Source organism: Lactuca saligna, chromosome 4, assembly GCF_052625555.1.
Source record: "Lactuca saligna cultivar CGN05327 chromosome 4, ASM5262555v1, whole genome shotgun sequence".
Classification (NCBI taxonomy): Eukaryota; Viridiplantae; Streptophyta; class Magnoliopsida; order Asterales; family Asteraceae; genus Lactuca; species Lactuca saligna.
Genome location: NC_136420.1, coordinates 27028879 through 27053160, shown reverse-complemented (window position 1 = coordinate 27053160; position 24282 = coordinate 27028879). Strand labels below are relative to the sequence as shown.

Here is a 24282-nt window from a genome sequence, read left to right as displayed (position 1 = left end):
TATTCCGACAGAATAACAGAGAGACCGGTTCTTCTGAATCACTTCAGCAGGTTCATAAATAATAGCAAATTTATTGAGGAGGCTTCAATACAATCTGTCATATAATCTTCAAGTACAACTTCATATTGCTTCTGAGGTTGAAAGATTGAATATTGAAAAATAATATTCACTTCTTGTTCCTTCGAATGAACATTCTTCAATGATCACCGTTGCGCCTTTAAAAGTAACCATCGACTAAAAAGTCTGTGTGGATCACAGAATCATAAATAACCCTTCTCACCACAGTTGTTCCAGGACCCAACATTGGCTCAGATGGAGACTTCTCACAGTATCTGTGTGAAAGTATAGCCTCCTTAGGTCTCTTTTGCTGATACAATCTCATCTTCCTTTGAATTCGCTTTTTAAGACAAACAAAACTTTGAGATAAAAACAAACCTAAAAGAAAACTTATCACACAATATTTTTGGATTTTTCATATTTTCTGAAAAATAAATAAAACAGAAATAAAGATATTTTTGGATTTTTGAATTTTATGATTTTTGTTTGATTTTTGTAATTTTAATTCTCGCCCTTAAATTTATGCATGGAGGAAAACTATGAATAAATTTAACAAAAAAAAAAATAATAACTAAATTTAAAAACATTTTGGGATCAAAGTTGTCAAGCAATTGAATATCATTTTTCAGCACACGCCTACATGTCTAGATCTGGTCAATCACCGGTATTGTGGTCCACTTAAACACAAAGGACATGGATAAATTTGACAAATTATAAGTGACCATACAATGCACATATATTCCTAAATTGACCATTTAGCTGACGACAACCAAGGATATTGTTCTCCATTTAAATTCAACAGCGAGATCTACAGACAAGCTTTTGAATAGTTCAATTTTAGATGTACTAAAATGTGTTCCCCACTTCCTGATATACCCTGGTAATCAAGAACTTCCAAAGAACTCATTACTTTAGGTGAGTAGACAATCATTAAGAGAGAAGTCAGATTCAGAAATGCATATGTTGTATGCCCAGGTCGGATGTCTTATAATCACGTAGAAGGAATAACATATGACTAACATAGATAGAGGGTTAAAGAGATAGTGGGGTGCATATGTTGTGTCCCAAGTCAGATCTTCTGATGATGTAGAGGGGACAACATATGTCTAACAGATAGAAATAATTGCATAGATTAAGAGAGGCATAGAGATAGAGTTGCATATGTTGCATTCGAAGTTGGATATGTTCCAATCACGCAGAGGAGGCAACATATGACTGACAGATAGAAATCAAGAAAATGTTGAATCACAATTCTAGATACATATGGCTTTAATATATCATGTAGGATCCCATGTTTATCTCACTGTCCAATCTATCCAAGCTTCATATTGTCAGTCCAAATAAAACTATCTAAGTCCATACTGTCAAGTCCTTTCATTGTCAACTATGTCTAGTCCTTTTGAATCTTTCGTGCTTACCAACACATTGAACACAAAATCTAAACAATTCGGCTTTACTACATTACACGAATTTTAGATTTCTCTTTAACACTATGTTTCATATCACTTCCCAACAAACACCTACCAAAGAAAGACATATTTTTTAATTTTTGATTTTTGATTTTTTTTCCTCCCCCTTAATTTGGGCATAGGGAAGAAATAAAATAAATGCACAAAATTAGAAAAAATTGTCTTTGGAACGAATCATTTTAACAAGACTCAGGAGTATCGAGAAGAAAAATCAAACCGTAAGTCACCAATTGAATTTGCATCCAAATGATATGAGAACCGCACACATATTTCAATCTCGGAACAGATCCGAAAATTCTTCACATCATTAAGTACAATCCCTATTTGTGATCCTTCCCTATTTGTACAGTTGAGAGATGTCCCTTATCATGTGCTTGGAACAACCACTATCAACAAACCGAAGTTTGATGATATTCCTCTAAAGTTGCTCCAGCACAAAGTGCAGAATTATTTGATCTTTGGAACCCATTCCGTTTTGAAACTGGGTTGACCTTTGTTATCTTTGCAAGTTACTCTTTCCCATGACATATCCTGCTTACCACGAACAGAAGATGAAGAAATGTTATAATCATTAGAAGATTTAGGAGTATGAACTTTTGGTACCCATCTATAGTCGGGTTTAACCCATTTCTTGTTTGATCGGATGGATGCCTCAATACTTGTTTTTGAACTTGAAACAGGCCGCTGAGATAGCTTTGACCTAACTGGACTTGGTTTCACTGGAGCATTTCTTGAATTGTACTTATTGGCCTTCATTTCATTCTTGACCTTGGGAGTTTGATTCTTTCCCTTCTTGGCATTCCAGTCACCATTGATTGAACGTGGCCTCGAAGGGTTTCTTTTGGAAAATCTCCCTGTTGGCGTATTCTGCCATCTTTGTGCATAATAGGGAACATATGCGTGATTTGGACAATTTCTAACAATGTGTCTAGGTGTTCCACAGTGAAAATATGTCTTTTTCTTTACATAGGAATTGTTTCTGCCTGCCCCTAATGGCATTCCCTTGCCTCGTTTCTGATTGTTCCCACATGCACATATACAACAAGCAGTCCATTCGCTTGTTTTGGTGGCTTGTATTTACCAACAACAGGTTGATTAGAAGTAACTAAGTTAGAAGCAATAGATTCAGAGATCAAGGAGACCTTGGTTTGACAATCAACAGAATCAACAGAACTAATTATATTCTCCTTGTTCGCATATTCCACTACTTTACCTGCACATGAAGTATAATCATTAGAATCTTTCTTCTCAACACTCTTAGTTTGCCCTGATTGATCAGTCTTAACTGAAGCTGGTACAGGGGTTTGGTCATACTGAGTAGGTATCTCTTCCTCGTTAGTCTCAAGCGGTGGGTTAGTTGTCATTGAAAGGAGGTGGGACATCGTGATACCCTAAACCCTTGTTTTGATTATCTTTAAATTTTAGTTGTTTTTACATCATGGACGCAACTACCTCACTTGACACATCAAATTTCTTAAAGTTGAATTCAACATCTTTATATTTAGTTTTTAATGCATCAAGTGTAATAGTCAAGCTAGCAACCTGTCTCTTAACATAGTCATAATTCTCACATTTGTTACTATATTCTTCTTGAAATTTTCTAAAGTCCTAGGTTTTGGCCTCTAGTTGTTCTTTTAAAGGTTTTTGACATTTTCTAAGAGTATAGCCTTCATATCTAATGTACTCATTGTCTCTACGTAGTATATCAATTTGATCATGAAGAAGCTTAATCGTAGCTTCACAAGACTGAGAACATGATGTTTCATTAACCTTGGTGTTTGAAGAACTCATTGTTTATCAAAATGCTCTTTGACTTGAAACCTCGAAAGTCAACCTTAAAAGTAAAATTAAAAATATAAAACTTAAAAGTCAAACCAAAAAGCTAAACGTGAAAACTTAAAAATTAAACGAGAAAGTCAAAGTTTAAAATCAAATGTCAAACTTGAAAGTCAAAGTCAATTTTTAAGCTCAAAGTAAAACTAGTAAGTCAAAAATTGAAAGTTAAAGCTTTATGCCGAAAATGAAACTTCAAAATTCGAAAAAATTGATTTTTCGACCAAAAATGTCAAAAATCCAAAATTTAGACCGAAAATGCGAAGCCTCTTAGGCTGACCGACAACTCTCGCACTCGCTGATCGAAAATGTTGCTGACCGAAAGCTCCTGTGCACCGAAAACGCCTTCTAACCGAGAACAGCGACAACCGAACACGTGCGAGACCGAAAACCTTCGGAAACCGCTCCATCACAAACCTCAGATGCTCCACTGAAATCTCGAACATGCTCCACCGAGAACCTGTTGTCTGCACACACATTTCCGGCCGAGAACTTGCTGACCGAATACGAGCTTCCAACCGAAAACACCTCAGAAATACCCTGGCCCTCATTGGTTACGACCAAAAAAACACAAATTTTCAACTTTTTGATGTAAAACTCAATCAAAAACTCATTTTTATGAAGAACACGAAGAACAAACCTCCAATATTTTGTCCAAAACTAATCAAAAACCCCAAAACCTTCAAGAAAAAGTCCAAAAACGTTCAAGATCTTGCCAAAATGATTGATACAATCCAAACTCTGATACCAACTATAAGTCCCCAAATTCGCTTGACGTATCAATCCGATCCACTTGATGGTGCAGAATCCCAATCAAGTGGATGATGCAAGATAGAATGGAGAAGAAGAAGAACTAGATGAATCTTCAATGTATTCAATGATTTGAATGATGATCTGTTACACAAGATTCACACACACACATTTCTTCTCTCTAGTTTCTCTCTCTAGAACACAATTATGGCAATGATCGCTCCATAAGAACGCCCCTTACTCCTTAGCCACCCCTAAACACTCCCCTTTGTGACTATATATATATATATATATATATATATATATATATATATATATATATATATATATATATATATATATATATATATATATATACATGGACCAAAATCCCAAGCCCACAACTCAAAGGCTAGACCGAAACTACATGTGATTTCGGTCCAAGCCACAATTAAACCTAAGATTGTTTTCAGCCTAAGACCAAAAATTACAAAAACCTAGAAAAGCAAAGTATGAACCATATTTTAAACACAACCACTACTAGAAAAACAGCCTTTTACGATGCTCATTGCGCGTCGTAAAAGGCTTAGACGACGCGAAAATGCGCGTCAAGGAAGGCCATGTCATAAAGAGAGACGACGCACTTTTGCACGTCGTCTATAGACGACGCGCATTTACGACGCACGTTCACGACACGCAATGCGTATCAAGGAAGGCCCTGTCATAAAGGAAGACAACACGCATTCGCGTGTCGTAACCTTATGACGCGCATGTTAATGACACACAATGCGTATCAAGAAAGCCCCTGTCAAGAAAGGCCATGTCATAAATGAAGATGACACACATTTTTGCGTATCATAATTTTAAATATTTAAAAAAAATATTATTTATAGATTTACTTATTTTCAAATTAAATTTGTACATAATGTTTTATAATAGAAAATAAAATATCATATACAAAAAATAGAATCCATTGCATCATGTCAAAAAATTGTAATACATTGGTATTAAGGGGATTCGATTGTACATTGTTATTAAGAGGTTTTCCCTAACTATATAACCTAATACTACATTGTTGTTAACGAACACCTTCTTGTTTCTACTTATTGTTATGCTTTTTTGTCCACATGATACCTATTTTCATCATAACACATTAGTATTTAGAATGCCTTCAAGCATCATCAATCTATGTTATAAAATATTAAAATTTAATAAAAATATAGTAAAATACCTTTTTCAATAATCCAGGGTTGACACACACTCTTGTACCGTTTTAATAAGTTATGCAACCAAAACCTAAAGCAGTTGAAAAAAGGGCAATGAAGTAGTTGAAAAAAGGGCAACGCTGAGAAGGAAAAAAGAAGTGAGGGCAAGTGTGTAAAATGTTAAGTTCTTTCTTCATTAACCCTATATATATATGTATATATATATATATATATATATATATATATATATATATATATATATATATATATATATATATATATAACCATCAGAATACCAGATCAGATTCGACGCAACCAAAGTGTCATAAATTCAAAAATAAATAGTAAGAGAAAATAATTAACATAAACTTACATTGCATTGTCATCTTCTTCAAAGTTCAAATGGATGGTGATGGTCTACCAGATTGTAGCTTTTCTGGGGAGACGTTGGCAGCTACAAATTAACATCATGTGAAAAAGCCCCACCTAGTTTTGGTAAAATTCCGAAAATGCCCTTATTCCCCTTGACTTAGGGTAATTTTCCCAGCAAATTTAATGACTTTTCTCTACCATTTTCCCTTTTATCTTATTAATTTAATTATATAGTCTTAAATTTAGGATGTTATAGTATTGTTTCATTCAGAAAGAGATACTCTCTTCTCAATAATAGCATCTAAAAGAGGTTATGATATTTTCAGAACAATTCCAGTATAAGAAGTCATCATGATAGAATCTTTGATGCCAAAATCAGATTTATTGTAGGATAAATGGAAAAGTATCATATTATCCCTAAATTTCTCAAATTATATCTGATTATTATTCTTGAAATCAGAATAATTACTTAAGAAAAGAAAATCCAAACACCCCTTTTTATATTTTCTCCAAAAGATATAATGAATACCTACTACTTCCTACTTTGAACTTTGAAGTAGTGTTTGGATGTGCCAATGATATGCAAACCATAGTTGTTGTTGTTGTTGGATGTGACTTGAGCATTGAGTTCTGCAATGTATATTTTCCCATCTCTCCTACCAGCATAAAAAAACATGTTCCCCTGGATCTAATGCAACTGCATCAATTATTGAAGGGAACACAATATTTCTCAACAATGTCCCTCTAGTTAGGCTCCATACCTGCAATTTAAACAAATTCATGAGGGCATTCACGTCTTTTCCGAATATTTATGCAATATGTACCTTGCAAGTACGATCTAGAGAAGCAGATAAGATAATTGCATTGGATCCTCCATAGCCTGTGACAATGTCAGTTACAGGTAAAGTATGACCAGTGAAACGGTATTCATACAGATGTCCTGCTCTTTATTGTCCTTCCTCATCAAATATCCTGATCGCAAGATTAAGAAAATGTATTATAGTAATAAATGCTAAAATTGCAACTCACGAATGTAAAAGGGTAAATGAGTAATTATACATACATCAGAAGTGACCAGACTCTAACAGTTCCATCCTCAGATCCAGAAATCAAAAGTGACTGATCATTAGAAAATACCAAGCAAGTAACAGGCCTATAGTGACCATGCCATTTCTTTAATAATCTACCAGTTGCAACCTATAATAAATCAAAAGAAATAAAGAAAAGACTTGTAATAAGATCAGTTTTTATATGATTTTTGCATAGATAGTTAATCCAATTATGAAAAATAGTGAATTGTTGGAACCAAAGAGCAACAGTAAACAGAATAACAAAGTTTTCAATATAATTTGAAGAGAAATTAAAAATTGGCAAAAGAACCATGTATTTTTTATGACTAGAAAACTGAAATGAATTTACAACTCACCCCCCACAAGTAAATATGACCTAAACTCCTCCTCCTACTATGTAAGTACCATCAGTATTACAAGCAAAAACCTTAACTTCTACCTGAGGCTGCAAACAGCAAAAACCTGAACATAAGTGTCAAATTTAATATTTTTCAAATGAATAAGTTATGAACTACATAAATAGTTATATAGTTTAATGTAGTGAATGTTGGGTGATTGAACTCCTATCAGAATCTAGGCAACAGGAAATAGTTAAGAATTAAGCTATAATATTTCCTTTGCAATTCCTCTGTATGTTGAAAACCTAATGGAACTAGTATATTTACATAGTTGCTTCTGTTACATTTGTATTTATAACTTCTAATTTAATTAGTTTATTTATTTATTATTATTATTATTTTTTACAAAACTAATAAGATGGTCACCAAGTAGATACCTGGAACCATCTGCATCCACCCTACCATATGCTCTAGTAATAGACTGCAAGTTTATGACACAATACATCAGTTAAAAATGAAAATATGTTGCCATTTTGTATATTTTGCCTCGAATATTAACATCAAATGATCAAAAGAGAAGAATAGAAAAGATTGTTTAAAGCAAATTGAGAAACTATCGACTGTCAAGTGTATCTTGGATTTTGATAGCCAGTTTATGCACCTCTTCCATAGGTTCCATTTGGATTGAAAGATAAATTCTGATATGAAGTTGGCCTCACAGGGGTAGAAGCAGTGTTCCTCTTCACACCATTTGGGTTTCCTTTAGATGTGTCCAAAGATAAAGCATGTTCCTCTTTAGTTGCTGTGATCTTACCCTTTGGAGGCGCAGGAGAGTAAGGGGTTGTAGGGGCCATAGGTGGGAAGTATGAAGTAGGGTACTGGTAATGTTGGGCCCCATAGAGTTAACCATATTGACCTACTGTTGGTATAGGTGAGCCAGAAGGAGAATAAGGTCCATATGGTGCATAACCATGACCATAAATACCCTGTAATGAAACCAAAAACAATATACAATGATAAACATGTTTTCAAGTCAAAAAATAGACAAAACTCACAAAAGGAAACAGGTTCTTACATGAGATAAATCAACTCCATCAGGATTCACATATCTTGAGTAGTCATCCTAATCATTGGTAGTTTTATCATAGCCTATACAACAGAAAAGGGAGATTGAGCAATTGCAAAAAAGGGAGAAAAGGGGTAAGAAGACTGTACGCCATTGTTAATGTTTTATGATAAGAGATAAGCGAAAGAGAACTTACTGTGACTGGATTAATGGAGTATACACCATGGTTGGCTCGATTATCTGACCTAGAACCAAAATCCCACCACCACCACCGTTTCCGACGAGACAATGAGAGAAAGCATCTGGAGCGATCCCTTGTGAAGAAAGCTGCGCGATTACAGAGAGTCCTTGTTAACCGAATCCAAAGATTCCATCAATGGCTCTATCGGGTTTGGTTAAAACCCCAGTTTGGGATGTGCTACATCTAGTTCATGAACTTGCCAAATCAATAGGGTTTATTTAATGAAAAATGAAAGGGGTTAATGGATTGGGATGAATACCCGAAAACGATAGATGCTAAAGCATTTGATGGTTTTGAATCATCGATGGTTGTATCAAGTAGAAAAGTATCAGAATGGGATGCACAAGTAGAAAGTAGGGGAGAATGATGTCGTAACTGAGAAAACAAAGAAAAAGAAAGAGAAAAGGGGAGAAAGAACGGATCCTATCTGATATGCGTAGAGAGTAGAAGTGGGGATCGAGTATGGAGGAGGAAATCACAATTGAAACCCATATAATTTTTACGGTTAGGGTTTTATAGAGGAGAAGATGAGAAGTTTCAAAATCAAAATTAGAGGTAAGAATAGAGGAGAAAGAGGAACCTGTATCATGTATTTGACATTCTTGATGGAATCGTTGCTCTCGACCTAGAGAATGATGGTTTTTACGGTTAGGGTTTTATCATACGAACGTGAAGCATGAGCACCTGTGACATGAATGATTTGATCTCAATTAACATAAATACAAACATTAGCATATCATGATGGGGGGTTTTGTTATCGGTGTAGTACGACAGGAAAGAATGGTTGGAGAAGATGGTCGAAGACACTTGGTGGTGCGAGATCGGAGGTTGGGTGGTGGTGTGATGCTGCTATGAAGACGAAGGCCCCAGGGCTTTTTCTTGATAATCGAAAGAGACAAGGGGGTTTGATTTTTGGGATCCAACAGGCGAGGTGAAATCCCGCCTTAAAAAACGCGTGTTTCATTAAAAAATTATAAAGCTACACACTTGGACGACACACATTTTATGAAACGCGGCCTCCGCATTTTCTTTTTTTTTCTTTTTCTGACACTAATTTTAGGGCACGCACAAATGCGCGTCCACTATCAGAGAGTGTCATTGTTTGCACGTCATTAAAGGGTTGTTTCCTTGTAGTGAACAATATGAACTTTTGAATCAAAGGTAATCCAATAGAACAAAGTGATGATGTGATGTATTAAGGTTTTAGAAAGCAACGACAGATTATTAAAGGGAGATGCTGGATAAATCTTCATATAAGAAGAGAATATGAGGGTGTTATCAATTTCATAAATTCGGCTCAAAGTTTGGAAACTTCCTGATTTTATGCGATCTAGTTAACAAATTAACAAATTAACAAATTAGAAATTAAGATAGGATTTTTGTTTGAGCGGGAACACGAGAGAAATTGAGTATAAAAAACGACACGTGGCAAATATAGGTTCTAAGAAGATGATAAGTGACAAGTTTAGGAGTCTTTTATTAGAAAAGAATATTTGGTAAAAGATGTCAATGAATCATATGGTCCTACAACTTATATGAAGTCCAACAAATATTTAATTAGGCCAAAAATTGCTACAAATCGGTCAAAAAACTGAAACCCAATTTCGGACCCGAAACCGGCATACCCGAAACCAGGACCGGCACATCCTAAAAGATTCGGTTTTCGGTTAAGGATATTCAAGAATTTTAGGTTTCAAGTTTTCAGTCTTCGGGCCGATTTGGTTTGGGTCCAGCCCGTTGCTCATCACTATTACTTTTATTGATACTTCGTTATTTCTCGTGTTTATCTGATTTCATAAATTTCAAACAAAAAATAAATTTTCCCAATAAATCCAAAATAAGTTATTTTAAATTACTTCAAACTGAGATAATATATATACAGATTCGTTATACATAATATCTCAACAATGAAATTCTTTTATTAATTAGGCTCAAAATTAAAAATCTATGATAAATCCATTTCATATAGTAATACTGTACACAGCAATCAACTAAAATATACTTACAAGAAGTTGGTTTCACCGACATGTAGTCGAATACTTACAAGAATGACTTGTCTTTAAATAATCACCTCACTAAATGCCAATTACAATCATTTCAGAATCAAAGTTGGTGGGCAGAAAAAAACATATCTCAAGGATTTTATGTTACAAAAATATATGCTACTATCTCTTGCTTTTGTACTTATATATATGTATCAGTGTATGTATATGTCCAATCAAAGAGAGATGATTTCGACATTTTGGGCTGAAAAAATAAGGAGACCAACCTAGCACAGTGGAAACACAAGGCAAATATACTCAAAATAATCCTCTCACTTTCATGGGGTCATTTTATTTTTAATATGGAAGCTTAGCCGTCCCGAATGACTTGAATACTCATCATCGGAATGGAATTCTAAACTATTTCTGGTCCGACGTCCAAATCTCTCTGATAAACAAAAGCTCTGGTACCTCAATCGTGAAACTTTAACTTCAGTAGAGAACATAGCTTTCACAGGCCTGTGATCCGACAATGGGGTTTCACTTCTTGTGTATAGAAGTTGCTTTAATCCCTCGCCCGTCCAAATTATCCTATCACACCTATACACAAGATAGATCCTTAATCATTAATGGATGCAATTATGCTGCAAACTAATATGACCAACACATTTTGCCATAAAAGAAAGTCCCTTTTGAAAAGTGATATCAAGAAATTTGAGAACAATTTCTTTTTTTGCACGAATAGTGGACTGTGAGAAATCGATATTACATAAAATTATAGAGAAAAAGTACCATGCAGGAGCACGTTTCTTTTTGCTTTTGGTTCCAAGATGACCACAACCATAGTATTCACCAGAAGTCGGATGGTACTTGTAGGTAGGAGCAAAATTGATCGTTCCTTCATGCCAAGCTTCAAAAGCTTGACCATCCATGAGCTCCATTCGAAGCTTCAATTATTCAATCACATTCAAAGTAAATTTGGTTATTTGTTTGTACTTTGCTCTCTAACCTAAAGAATTCCTATATATTTGATGTTAAAGACGATTCATTTAACTATTAAACGTCAAAAATAGACTTTGATCATGCTAAGTGAATTAAGGTATGTGATAATGTCGTTCTTCGAGTTACCTGATCATTCTCAAGCAGCGTATTCCAATCCTTCCTATTTACCAGCAATCTTGTCTCTCTCTCTGGTAAGGAAATCCGGTAATTTAGGTCTCCAAGCAACACGACCCGACTGCATTGTTGGAATATTATATAAACATTAAAACAGTACAATGAACAGATAAAGAAAACAAACATGATAAAACTAGCAACGCCCAGGTTAAGAAAAGGATCTAAACATTTTTCAATAGAAACAAAATAAAACAATTTTATGTAAACCATCAATACCTTCATTTATTCGTAAATTCGGTAAATAGACTAATAAAATTTTTTTGAACATAGAAGAATAAGAAGAATGTTCAAATAAAGTAATTTCTTAATGGGACTTAATTAAAAATGAAAGCTATTTCTATAATGAAATTTTGAACATCAAGTATTTATAATATTATATTTTTATTCTTTATATATTTTTAAATTACCAAAACATTTAAACATTTTGAACTTTTAGGCATCGGTTAAAAAGTAAAAGCGGAAATTACAGGTTCAAAACTTTTGAAAAAGTTTCTTTTTGGTATTTTGTAAATATATAAAATGGAATGATATAAATGGTTAATTCTATATTGACATTAGATGATTTATTATGATTTTTTTTATTATTTGGAATAATGTAAAAGCATGTAAGATGTTTTTAATATTTGATTAATTAATTTATTTATTTATTTTTTAAAATTTTAGTCGAGCCGAATTGAACTTGATAGTATCAAGTATTACATGATCAATCAAGTATGAGGTCCAAATCTAGACTCGAAGTGAGTTCAAGTCTAGTTTCGAGCTCGAGTAATTTAGATAAGTCAAACTTCGAGCTTCGAGTTTAGCACTATTCGGTTCAACTCAACTCGTTTACAAATTGCGAAAGAATTTCAAATCCTAAAAGTTAATTAATCCTAGCAACGTTTCTTAATTATAAATTACTAATATAATAATACTAATATCAAAGTCAATTACACATATTTTATTAGCTGAAGATACCAAAGAAAAGAAACAAATCAAGAAATCATCTCTCTGGGGCGGTTTAATATTTAATTAATTTAATAATTGACCACTATCTTTGGCTTATTGACAACAACTAATCCATAGGGAAAACATAACTTTTTAGAAGTCGTAAAATATTATATTATTTAGAATATGAACAAATTAATATCTTGTATTGAGATATGAAATATTTGATAATTTATTAGACAAGTTAAGGATGAGCTTTGAAGTTGACCATTAAACCAAACCAACCAGACAATTTTATAGGAATTGCTAGTAGTAGGTGTTCATGATTCTCTCAAAGTCAATTAATCAGGCAATCAAATACTTTAATTGATGTTAATTAATTAATTAAATGTGAATATAGCAAAAAATTGTTAATCGTTTTCTTTAAGTTATCTTTTTCAACAAGTTCGATTGCTTGTTGGGACTTTACGATGCACAATGTGATTATTTATGTATTTACCACACTAACGAAAAATGACAAGTTGCTTTTAACATATGCAAAAGAAAATTCAATTTATTAGCTCGTATATAACTATAATGGGAATGGGCAACATAGCTAAATTTTCAACTAATACATAATTAGTAATCATTTCAATGCAGCTAATCAATAAATTAACTAATCATTCCAATGTGGCTAACCAATATATTTATTTTCTATACTCATAAGTACATCGACTATTTTTATTCCAATATTAATGCCAATGTATTTGCTACTTTAGTCTTAACATTATGATCAATAACCAACTTTGGGCATATGTGATAGGAGCTTATTGCTGAGGTACGGAATTCCATAGAAGCTTAAGATTCAAATTCTATAATTTTCAAAATATTATTAGGGTATTAGTTATTCAACATGATTTGAAGTGTGGGTTCGATATGGACCATAAACAACTAGCAATAATATAGAAAGACAAATAATATTCACAAATTAATATCAATATTCATCAATATTTAGATAAAATAGAGGATTGAAAATTTTGATAATTTTTTAAATGAATAAATATTTAAGAAATAGATTTTTACAATTGTATAAAGTATTTACTGAAAATGAAGAAAGAATAATCACCGACATTCAATTGGTCCTTTAAAATATCTATTTACTTTTGTTCATTCGGTCAAACTCGATTGGGATTTTATTATATATATATATATATATATATATATATATATATATATATATATATATATATATATATATATATATATATATATATATATATATATATATATATATATATATATATATATATATATATATATATATATATATATATATATATATATATATATATATATATATATATCTATATATATATATATATATATATATAGATTCAATTGTCGATTGACATTTATTGTGCGAACGTGTGGATAGTGTTATTCTGTAAAAATATCAAATAAATATATTGCTTGATAATTTTAATACGTTCAATCTTTCATAACTATTATCATTATCACACAATCTTACCAATTAAATCGTCTATAATGTTATTAGAGATTTATTATTATTATTATTATTATTATTATTATTATTATTATTATTATTATTATTATTCTCCTTCTGTTATAATATTATCAGGACGTTAATTGAGTTGTATTCTATAAGAGTGAAAATGAGTGAAAAAAGATGCATGAGAACAAAAAATAAATAAGAATTAGTGAGAATGTATGGAAATGACAATAATTGTGTAAAGTTGAACGTATTCACATTACTAAACAACTTATTCTTTTAATAATTCTTATAGAATAGTATTATTCCACACGTCTGCACAATAGTTGTCCATCCACATTATAGCCTATATATATATATATATACATATATATATATATATATATATATATATATATATATATATACATATATATATATATATATATATATATATATATATATATATATATATATATATATATATACATATATATATATATATATATATATATATAGCCATCTCATCCTCAACCCTCGATCATGTTCATCATCGTCTTCACCACTGTGACCTCCTATGTAGATCCATTGTCTGCCTCAGGTCACTTAGTACCACCACCGTAATCTCCTTCAAAATCCAAACCTCATCTACTCACAAGTTCATCTTTTAATCCACCGATTGGACTCATTTCTCCTCTATTTCAACCACCTACCAAAGAATCCTCAAATCGCAACCAAAAATTCCTTCTATTAACCTTGCCTCCACTTCTGATCGCTTCCTCATTGTATCTCCCTATTTAGATATAACCCATACATTGTCACCTCCTGGACGTATGATATCAAAGTGGAAGTTGCCTTCGTCGGTCAATTCCCACTCTAGAGATTGCCAAACAATCGAAAACAATCTATATGTTGCTAAATATGATTTGTATATGTAAGTAACCATTCAATCTGCCATATCATCCACTCAATCAATGTTCATTGTCCTTCACACATTCCTTCGTCGTATCATCCCCTTTATCGTGTTCTTCATAAACACATTCTACCATTTCTTCCTTACTTATCAGCTAGCTAACAAAATTTTGTGATATAGTTGTAATTGAAGAATAATTTAGCTATGATATGGATGAAAATCGATGCAAAATTTGAGACCAATAGATGCATTCAAGTTGAAACAGATTATGAAAAAATGAAGCAGAGATACGTTGCGATGAGAAGGATAATGAGGATGATTAAATCAGATCTGATAATGAAATAATCTACGTTGAAACCAATTTCTGCTTCATCATTGCTTCTCAATCTCAAAATTGTTCCTGTGATCCATGTTGATGATTTTAGTATCACTGGTTCATTTTATGTAATGAGATTTATACATGTTTCAAAGGGGATTATATCTTAGTTTTAATACAAGATTAGTGGTGCAGACTGCACACTTATATTAGTCTAGATTAATGTCGGTACAACCACAAGAGCGTGGGTCAAGTGGGCAACGCCCCTAGGCGGGTTCGGTCAGCTGGTTAGGAAAAATTGTGAAATTAATAGAGGGATCCTAATAGAAATTATTGAATTTCGAGGGTCCAAATGTAACATTATGTGGTTATCAACTGATAACTTCCTTATCCAAATGCAATTGAAAATTTGAAATTAGGAGATCAAAACTCGCTTTCTTGCTTTTGAAACATATGTAATTGACACATCATATTCTCTTTAGTTCTTGCTCAATCTTATGTGCCTAAAACATCGATTGTTCCTTTGAGGATTACCCTAGGTCAAATTTCTCATAACTTAGGCATAGGAGAGAAATATCAATTCGGAATGTGAACCAACACGATCCTTGAAGAATCTAGTGATTATCATATTCTTTTTTCTACCCTACTTTCTAACAATCTATGGTCTCAAACTTACATGTTTTCTTCATTCATTTCGAGCTTTGACTTTTGATGTTCTAAACTATATCAAATGTCTATGCAATTGTGATCAATTTTGAGTATAAATTATCAAATCTAGAAGAATAACACATAAGGATATCGTGCTTCATATAAAAAATTCATGGTGTTTATTTTTTTTTAATATCCATGATCCTATTAAATTTGCACTTGAAGAGTAAATATATCAATATTATATTATGTATGTCATTCTTAGCAACAGTTATACCAACAAATCTATTTCAACTATAAATAGAAAACCATGTGAGCAACAAATCCAAGTTCAAGGAGGATTCAGGCCAAGGCCTATGGAGAACAAAGTATAGGTGGCCCTAATTTATCTATAGGAATAAGAGTACCTTCAATCCCTTTCCACCCCTTCAAATTTTGTTTACTTGTTTTAAAGGTTAAAAAAACACTTTAAATGCCACCCTTGGTTTTACAAGTATGAATTATGATCAGTTATCACTAGATTAAGCATGCGGTGACTAATTTAAACAAGTACGAACACAAATATAATAGTCTAAGTAATCTTAAATTCTAAATCATTGGTATATTCAACAATGTATTTGAAATCTCAAATTTGTGCTACTTGTAGATATAGAATATCACAATTTATCATTTTGGTATTTTTTTTTAAATATAACATCAGTGGATTATTGTATGTTGAATGCGTGATTTGTTATCACTGGACCAATTGGGAAAGAATATGTTTACTTTTGGGAAACGATTAACAATAAGACGATGATCGACATGATTTATAGTGAATATGGCATCATTGGAAGCCTTGGGGTTCACTAGTAGAGTAAACAGATTGCACATATGTTCATATATGAACATATGTTCATCTATGAACATATGTTCATCTATGAAAATATGTTCATCTATAAACATATCTTCGTTTATGAACATTTATGTATTTCATCAATTATGAGCATTTGTAATATGATTGTAATCTAATTGGTTTTTAAGTCTATATTTATTTATGAACATATGTTTATATATGAACATATGTTCATATATAAACATATGTATATGAACATGGATTGAAGCAAAATTGGATACTAGCATTTGATTTCAATTTCGTAAGTTTGAGTGGCTTTGACCATCTTACCCTATTGTCTTAAATCTAATCTCATGGTTAGGAAGGCAGTAATGTGGTTAGGTGATGTTATTATTTGGTTTTGTGTTGAACCCACCCCTATATTAATACAAAAAAAAAAGCTCTTTAGCAGTGACACACCATCATTTCTTATGGTATGTGTGTGTCTATGTATATATATATATATATATATATATATATATATATATATATATATATATATATATATACATATCTTAAGTTGTTGGGAAGGTCTGAAATAAATAAATGGAGGGAAAGGTTGATGGTGACCAAAACATGAGCTTTTTTCATGGTATTGTTAGTAGGAATAAAAATAAGATTAGACTGAATGGGTTGTTCATTTGTGGTGACTGGGTATCAGATCTTGTGGTTGTCAAAGATGAAGTTTTCAAATGCTTCTCTAAGAAGTTTAGGGAATTGGACTTCGTTAGGGAAAAGATCTTAAGAAATCATTTTAAAAAGTTATCAAAAGACTCACTCGAGGTCTTATTTATGGTTAAGGTGATTAATGAATTGTAATGGAGTTATGGCAATAATAAAGCACTAGGGGCAGATGGATTTATTTTTAAATTTCTAAAGAAGTATTGGGTGGTTTTAAAGATGATTTTGTGAAGTTCTGAAACTACTTTGAATATTAGGGTTAGTTGAACAAACAATAGCTACTCATCCTTTATTTCACTTGTACCGAGAGTTATAGATCCATTATCTATACAAGATTACAAGCCGATCAACTTGATTGGTTCCTTGTATAAAGCGAATATGAAAATTCTTTCTCTTAGACTTAAAAAAGTTTTGAATAGTGTTATTACCCCAAGCAATCGAGTTATGTTAGTGATAGAAGTATTCTTGTTGGGCCTCTCATAATGAGTGAGCTCTACTCATAGGCTAAGAAAGAAAAGGAAAAAGTCTAGATTTTTAAGGTGGATTTCGACAAAGCCTATAATTATTTTAGTTGGATCTTCCTTGATTCAATATTGGAGTAACTGAACTTGGGGAATAAATGGAGAAAATGGATTTGGGGTTGTCTTTCGACTAGTAGAGCTTCGGTTTTGGTTAAAGATTCACCAACTAAGGAGTTTAAGATTAAAAAAAGGAGGGAGACAATCAGGCCCTTTATCCCGCTTCTTGATCATCATTGCAATAGAGGGTCTTCATGTTTCTATGGAGGTGGCTTGTGAATTCCATAATGTTTGTTGTGTTTCTCTCCCATATAATGGCGTAACTTGTTGCATTTCATTTATGCGAATGATGTTGTGTTTTCAGGAAATGGTCCGAGATAAATTTTATAAATCTTACAACACCTCTTAGATGTTTTTTCTTGCATCCAATTTAAAATTGAATCTTCACAAAAGCAAAGTGTTCGGGGTTGGAGTAGATGACTTGGAAGTGGTTAGACTTGCGAGTATTTTGAAGTGTGAGACAACCTCTTTTCCTTTCAATTATCTTGGGCTTCCTATTAGAGTGAATATGACGCTTGGAAGAAATTGGAATGTGATATTTTAGAGAAATTTAAAGCTAAGTTGAGCAATTGGAAAGCTAACAATCTCTCGTTTGGTGGAAGACTTACTCTTGTCAATTCGGTACTTAATAGTCTTCCACTTTACTACTTTGCGTTGTTTCGGGCTCCTAAAAGGAGAATTCTTCTTGATTGTATTAGAAGAAGATTTCTTTGGGAAGGGGGTCCAAGAAGAATAAAATTTGTTGAGAAATCAATGGGTGAGTTGGGTGTTGGTTGCTTAAAAACTTTGAATAAGGTGTTGAATAATCTTTCTCATTTGGATGGCAAGTCATTGGCCAAAAAAAGTCAATTCCAAGTGTTTGGATTGATATTTATTATATTAATTCTGATTTTGTTGATCTTGGTGTCTCTTTCAAATTCTTTTTTGTAAAGGTGGTGGGTATATGAGAGAAAACCTTGTTTTACAAGGATATTTGGTGTGGTTTGTACCCCTTAAAATATAAATTTCCTAATATATATGTTGTGGATTCTAATAAAAAATATTTTATTTTAGAAAATGTTTTTTAAAGGCTAATTTTAGCTTTCGTTTGGAATAAGACTAGTGTAGATAAATTAAAAGGGATAGAGAGAGTCTGCAATTAACGAAGTTATTGAGTTTAATTACATATTTTCATTTATCAGATGGTGTATATCCATGAAAGTGGTTTAGGGATAGTTCAAGGGTGTTTTCGGCAAAGTCTTTGAGATATGTTAGTGGTGATTTAGATCCTAGTGGATATACTCTAAAGTTCGATTGGGTTTGATGGATTCCGCTCAAAGTGAATTATTTTGTTTGGAGGCTTTTATTGGAGAAAATTATGATTATAGTTAATTTGTTTAGACGTGGGATTTCTGTTAGCTCTTATTCTTGATAATCTGCAATTGTATTAATGAATTTCTTCACCATCTCTTCTTTTTCCGTGAATATGCTAAAACTATTTGAAACTGGCTTAGAGCATGGTATGGTCATTCTTCAAGTGATTCCTTGCAATCTTGTTAAGCTTCTTGAGGTGTTAAAGGCCCAAAAAAGAAACAGGAGATATACTCTTTTAATGTTAGCTTTGGTTTACTCTACTCTTTGGTTGACTTGGAAGGCGTGAAATAGCCTCCTATTTAGGAAGGAAAGAATTACCCATCTAAAAAAAACAGATACATCCAAGAGTCTACTTTCAATTGGATTAAACATTGATCAAATTTAGTTTATTTAGATTGGTCTATTTGGATTGGTTCCTCCATGAGAAATAGTATTTTGTAATTGTTTCTCTACCATCTTTTTATTCTTACTTTGGTTTAATATAATCCAATGTTCTAATATATATATATATATATATATATATATATATATATATATATATATATATATATATATATATATAAACCACAAGGTGAAGTAGCTATATGTTATTAAAAGATAATTGATTGATAATCCATGCATTATTGAGGAAATTAAATAATTATGGCCATTTCATTTATGTTATATATATATATATATATATATATATATATATATATATATATATATATATATATATATATATATATATATAGTCTGTTTCCAGTGACAACTCATTTTAAAATAAAAACTCGTGAAGACATCTTAAAAAATTGAAAAAAAAATCTAAAAAAAATATAAAATCATAAAAGCAAGCATAGATCAATGTTTGGGAAAAAAAATTGGAAAAAAAAGATTGTATCATTAAATTGATCCATGATTCAATTTTAATTTTTTATTCTACATCATCATAATCCATAATTCAATTTTAATGATCTAATTTATTTTTTCAATTTTTTATCTCCCAGACATAGGTCTTTGCTCAATTTTATGATTTGTATTTTTTTTTTTTTTAAAATTCAATTTTTTTAAAGTTATATATATATATATATATATATATATATATATATATATATATATATATATATATATATATATATATATTTCTTATTATTTTATTGGTTACATTAAAATAAGATGAACGTTTTTTCTTTTTATTTTAAATGTTAAAGTAAGATCCTTTTGTTTCTTCCTTTGTAATTTATTTCTTATATAAGATAAAGTAAATTTCTGATCTTTATATAATAAACGTTACACTAAGATCCGTTTGTTTCTTCATCTGTAATATATATATATATATATATATATATATATATATATATATATATATATATATATATATATATATATATATATATATATATATATATATATATATATATCCTGTAAATACTTGCAAAAAAGATAGTACTAATTAGACCTTATAAAGGTTGTTTTATATCATCTGCCGACTGCATTGATAACGACAAGACAGAAACATCAAAGCTCAATATACTCAGGACCAGTTGAATTTTTTTATGTGATCACATTCTTGTTATCTGATTTTTAATTGGAAATCATTTTTGTAAATTAATCGACAAGTTGCTTTAAACTAGAAGCAAATATGATTGGTTGGTGTCTTCGCATTTGTTTATTAAAAAATCAGTATAACCGAAAGCAACTTATAAATAACTTAATCAAAAAAGTATTGTTTTTCTATTATAAAAAATGAGTGGTCTTAATTTCGTTTTGAATTTAATTACCTGGTTCTATATATGATTCCTAATCGTGTATTATATAATTAAGTGTATTCCTAATTTCTTTTTGGTTTCTTAAAACAAAGATTTTCTTAGAAAAACGAAATTCGATTACTTCTTTGATTGAAAACGTACTCATGGTCAAGAATCTTCTTGGGCAGGTCAAGTGAAGGTCCCATGGCAGTGGGAAAACTCGTCCTGGACAAGATCTCCGCAGCATCGGAGTTTCTGTTTTTCTCGTCTCCTTCTCTCCCTCCTGACGCTAGATGACTACATACAAAGCAGAAGCTTGTCTCATGGAACTGAAACCGAACTGAAACTGAACCCTGTAGGTAACGTATATATATCACCAAGCCGAAAATATAAAACAAATAATCATGGATTCAAGTCTAAAATTAGATGGATGGGTTTTTTTTTTATTGAATAACCTTACGGGTCTCAATATAAATGATTTAGTAACAAAGATTTTGCATTTTTTAGTTATGAAAATCAGGATATGTCCATCGTCACATGATAAACGTGCATGGTTAAACCTATTTTATGAGTAATGACAAAATGCAAGTGTACGTAGGGTGGTAAGCATGATAAAGGAGTAAGAATGAAGCTCTTTTAGCCATGCTTAATGGCATGCTTGAGCCACCTGATCAGTATTTTTCCCGTGGAATTTGATGTGAAATTTATTCATAACTTGTGATAGAGAATTAATTAAATTCCATAAAATGACTTATGGGGTGATGTCTATGGAAAGCAAAAGAAAAATTACCTTATTCCCTAGGCATCCCATGATGCCACACCCTACGCAAGAGACATTAGGGTTTCGGAAGAATGGATGAAGATCACTGCGAACCCAAACCGATATCAGTATGCCAACCATTTGTTTGCTGATGAGACATCGAAACTCTTGTTGGATCATTCTACTCTCAATAATTGATTTGTTTCCTTTTTTTCCACGAAAGGATTTCCATTGCTTGTCTACCAAACTATCGTCATTGTAAGATACGTTATGTGATTTCTTGTTTAGGCTTCTTCTGATCAATGAGTTCCATTTCATCGATATTTTCTTCTTATCTGATCCAAGAACATTAGAGGCTCTTAGAGGAACCACTTCTTGAAACCTTAAAAGCAGCATGCATGGATATTGGATTGTTAATCAGGGTATTGATTAATTCCATATATAAGACTGTTATATATATATATATATATATATATATATATATATATATATATATATATATATATATATATATATATATATATATATATATATATATATATATATATATATATATATATATAATCAAAATAAGTGTTTTAGTTGTAAAAAGAGAATACCCAAGTACATATATATCGCATGGAGTGTTGCATGTATCTAGCAAATCATCGATATTCAAATCTTCGGTAGGTGCAACACCGCCAACGTTCCATGTACTAACGAAGACCCTTTTAAAAATTTAACAACAAAAAGTAACATAATTAATTATACAACTCTCAGTAAAAACACATGTATTTCAATTATACAATTTTATGTATATGTGTCTTAATTACTTGAACTTTTGTGTATCATCGTGGTCAGTAAAGATGATCTTCGGACTAGGGATGTGTTCAAGATCCAAAGTTGGAAGATTTAGAAAAGAATCTGTGTTTCCTGGAAAATCTGCAACGAAGTTGTTTGATCCCAGTGTTTTCCTTAATAGCTTGCTTGCTACCAATCTTGGCCATGTAACCTTAAACACAACATAATTAATGAATAGATGTTATCTATGTAAATATATACATTTGCATGTTGAATTCGTGTGTGCATGAGAGAGAGAGAGAGAGAGAGAGAGAGAGAGAGAGAGAGAGAGAGAGAGAGAGAGACTCACTTCTCCTAGCATGGTTTGAAGAAAATGGGTCGGGGGTGGTCTTCAAGACGAATTAAGGGAGAGCAGTATGGAAACCATCTCACAAAGAGAATATCCAACGAAATATAAGAGAGAGAGAGAGAGAGAGAGAGAGAGAGAGAGAGAGAGAGAGAGAGAGAGAGAGAGAGAGAGAGATTTTTACTTTCATTTCTTGTTCAACATATTTTTTTTAATTCTATAGAGGGAAGCAAGTTGGAATTATAAAAACAATAAAAATGACGTACAGGGTGATGTCTATGCATGGAAAAGACATAGGTGTATAAGCTTCTTTTACTTAACATGATATAATTAATTAACGTCAAATACCTCTTGATAAAAAAATATGGTTATTGTTAATGTAACCTAACAAAGGTATAGGTTTTGTTTTAAAATGTCGTTTTTGTTTTTCTTTTTTGTTTACTAAGGGTATGAATTCAAACTAATGTTTAAGGTCATCTAGTGAACCCCTACTAATCACATGGTTCAATATGTCACATCATTAAATGAGTTGTTACCTCAATTGCCACGTATTTTAACGATAATTTACCTAATGCTTTCTTTCTTTACAAGCCGAATGAGAACATAGGTCACAATCAGGCGGACGTAGGGTTTTACAGTAGGGGTTGCACGAGAGAGTTAGGGGTTGTACGGTAGTAGAAAAAATAAAATTTTCAAAAAAAATTCCACTACGACCGGAAAATTAAGGGTTGTCGGTGCGACCGTGAACCACCCCTAGGTCCGCCCCTAGTCACAATTGTTTTCTATCCATTTTTTTCCCTTGAAAAATCGTTCATCTAGGTTCTTGTTATGCTGTTTACATAAATATCAATCTGTATTTTCAAGGTATGTTTACTAGGTATCATGTCATTCAATTACATAGTTGGGATGGAAGATAGGTTTGAGGACGTGGATTTTATTGGAATCGCTACAAATAAAATTATATTTAGTTGTATAGAAAAAGTATCATTAAAAAAAATGCAACTAAACTCCCCCGTGCAATCAATGGCACAAAAAAGAAAATGTCACTAAAAGCCTTACCACTAACACTACAAGAAATTAGAGTATTACCGGCGACGGGCATCGCCGCTAAAGGTTGAAAATGTCGCCGCTAAAGGTATTAGCGGCAACCCGCCGCCGCTAAAGAGTCGCTGCTGTTAGTTCGTCGCTAATGCTCCACTGGTCGCCGCTATTGCCTTCTGTCGCTGTTAAAGGCGCGTCGCTGCTAATACTATCTGTCGCCACTAAAGGTGTCGCCGATATTTGTGTGTATTAGTATACATGCAAATACAGATGTACATACATAAGTATCCATACAAACTTTAAATATTACGTAAGTATCCTTATAAAATTTGATA

At 32.0% G+C, this 24282-nt stretch overlaps 1 protein-coding gene across 1 annotated transcript; it reads right to left on the bottom strand.

Annotated features, from left to right (window-relative positions):
• Nucleotides 1-10433: 10433 nt before the first annotated feature.
• Nucleotides 10434-23011, bottom strand: LOC145041424 (DNAse I-like superfamily protein). The gene is made up of 8 exons (XM_078989495.1): nucleotides 22910-23011; nucleotides 22593-22771; nucleotides 22380-22487; nucleotides 21811-22162; nucleotides 21183-21373; nucleotides 11491-11599; nucleotides 11155-11309; nucleotides 10434-10962 (listed from the first exon to the last, which is right to left on the bottom strand). Exons 1-8 carry the CDS (start codon nucleotides 22919-22921, stop codon nucleotides 10701-10703), a joined length of 1368 nt encoding a protein of 455 aa, XP_078845621.1. The 5' UTR covers nucleotides 22922-23011; the 3' UTR covers nucleotides 10434-10700.
• Between the last annotated feature and the right edge of the window lie 1271 nt (nucleotides 23012-24282).

Coding starts and splice junctions, on each gene's coding strand:
- LOC145041424 (XM_078989495.1), bottom strand. Junction 22,163..22,379: donor TGCGATATATATGTACTTGG/GTATTCTCTTTT, acceptor GCTGCTTTTAAG/GTTTCAAGAAGTGGTTCCTC. Junction 21,374..21,810: donor TGGGATGCCTAGGGAATAAG/GTAATTTTTCTT, acceptor CGTTACCTACAG/GGTTCAGTTTCAGTTCGGTT.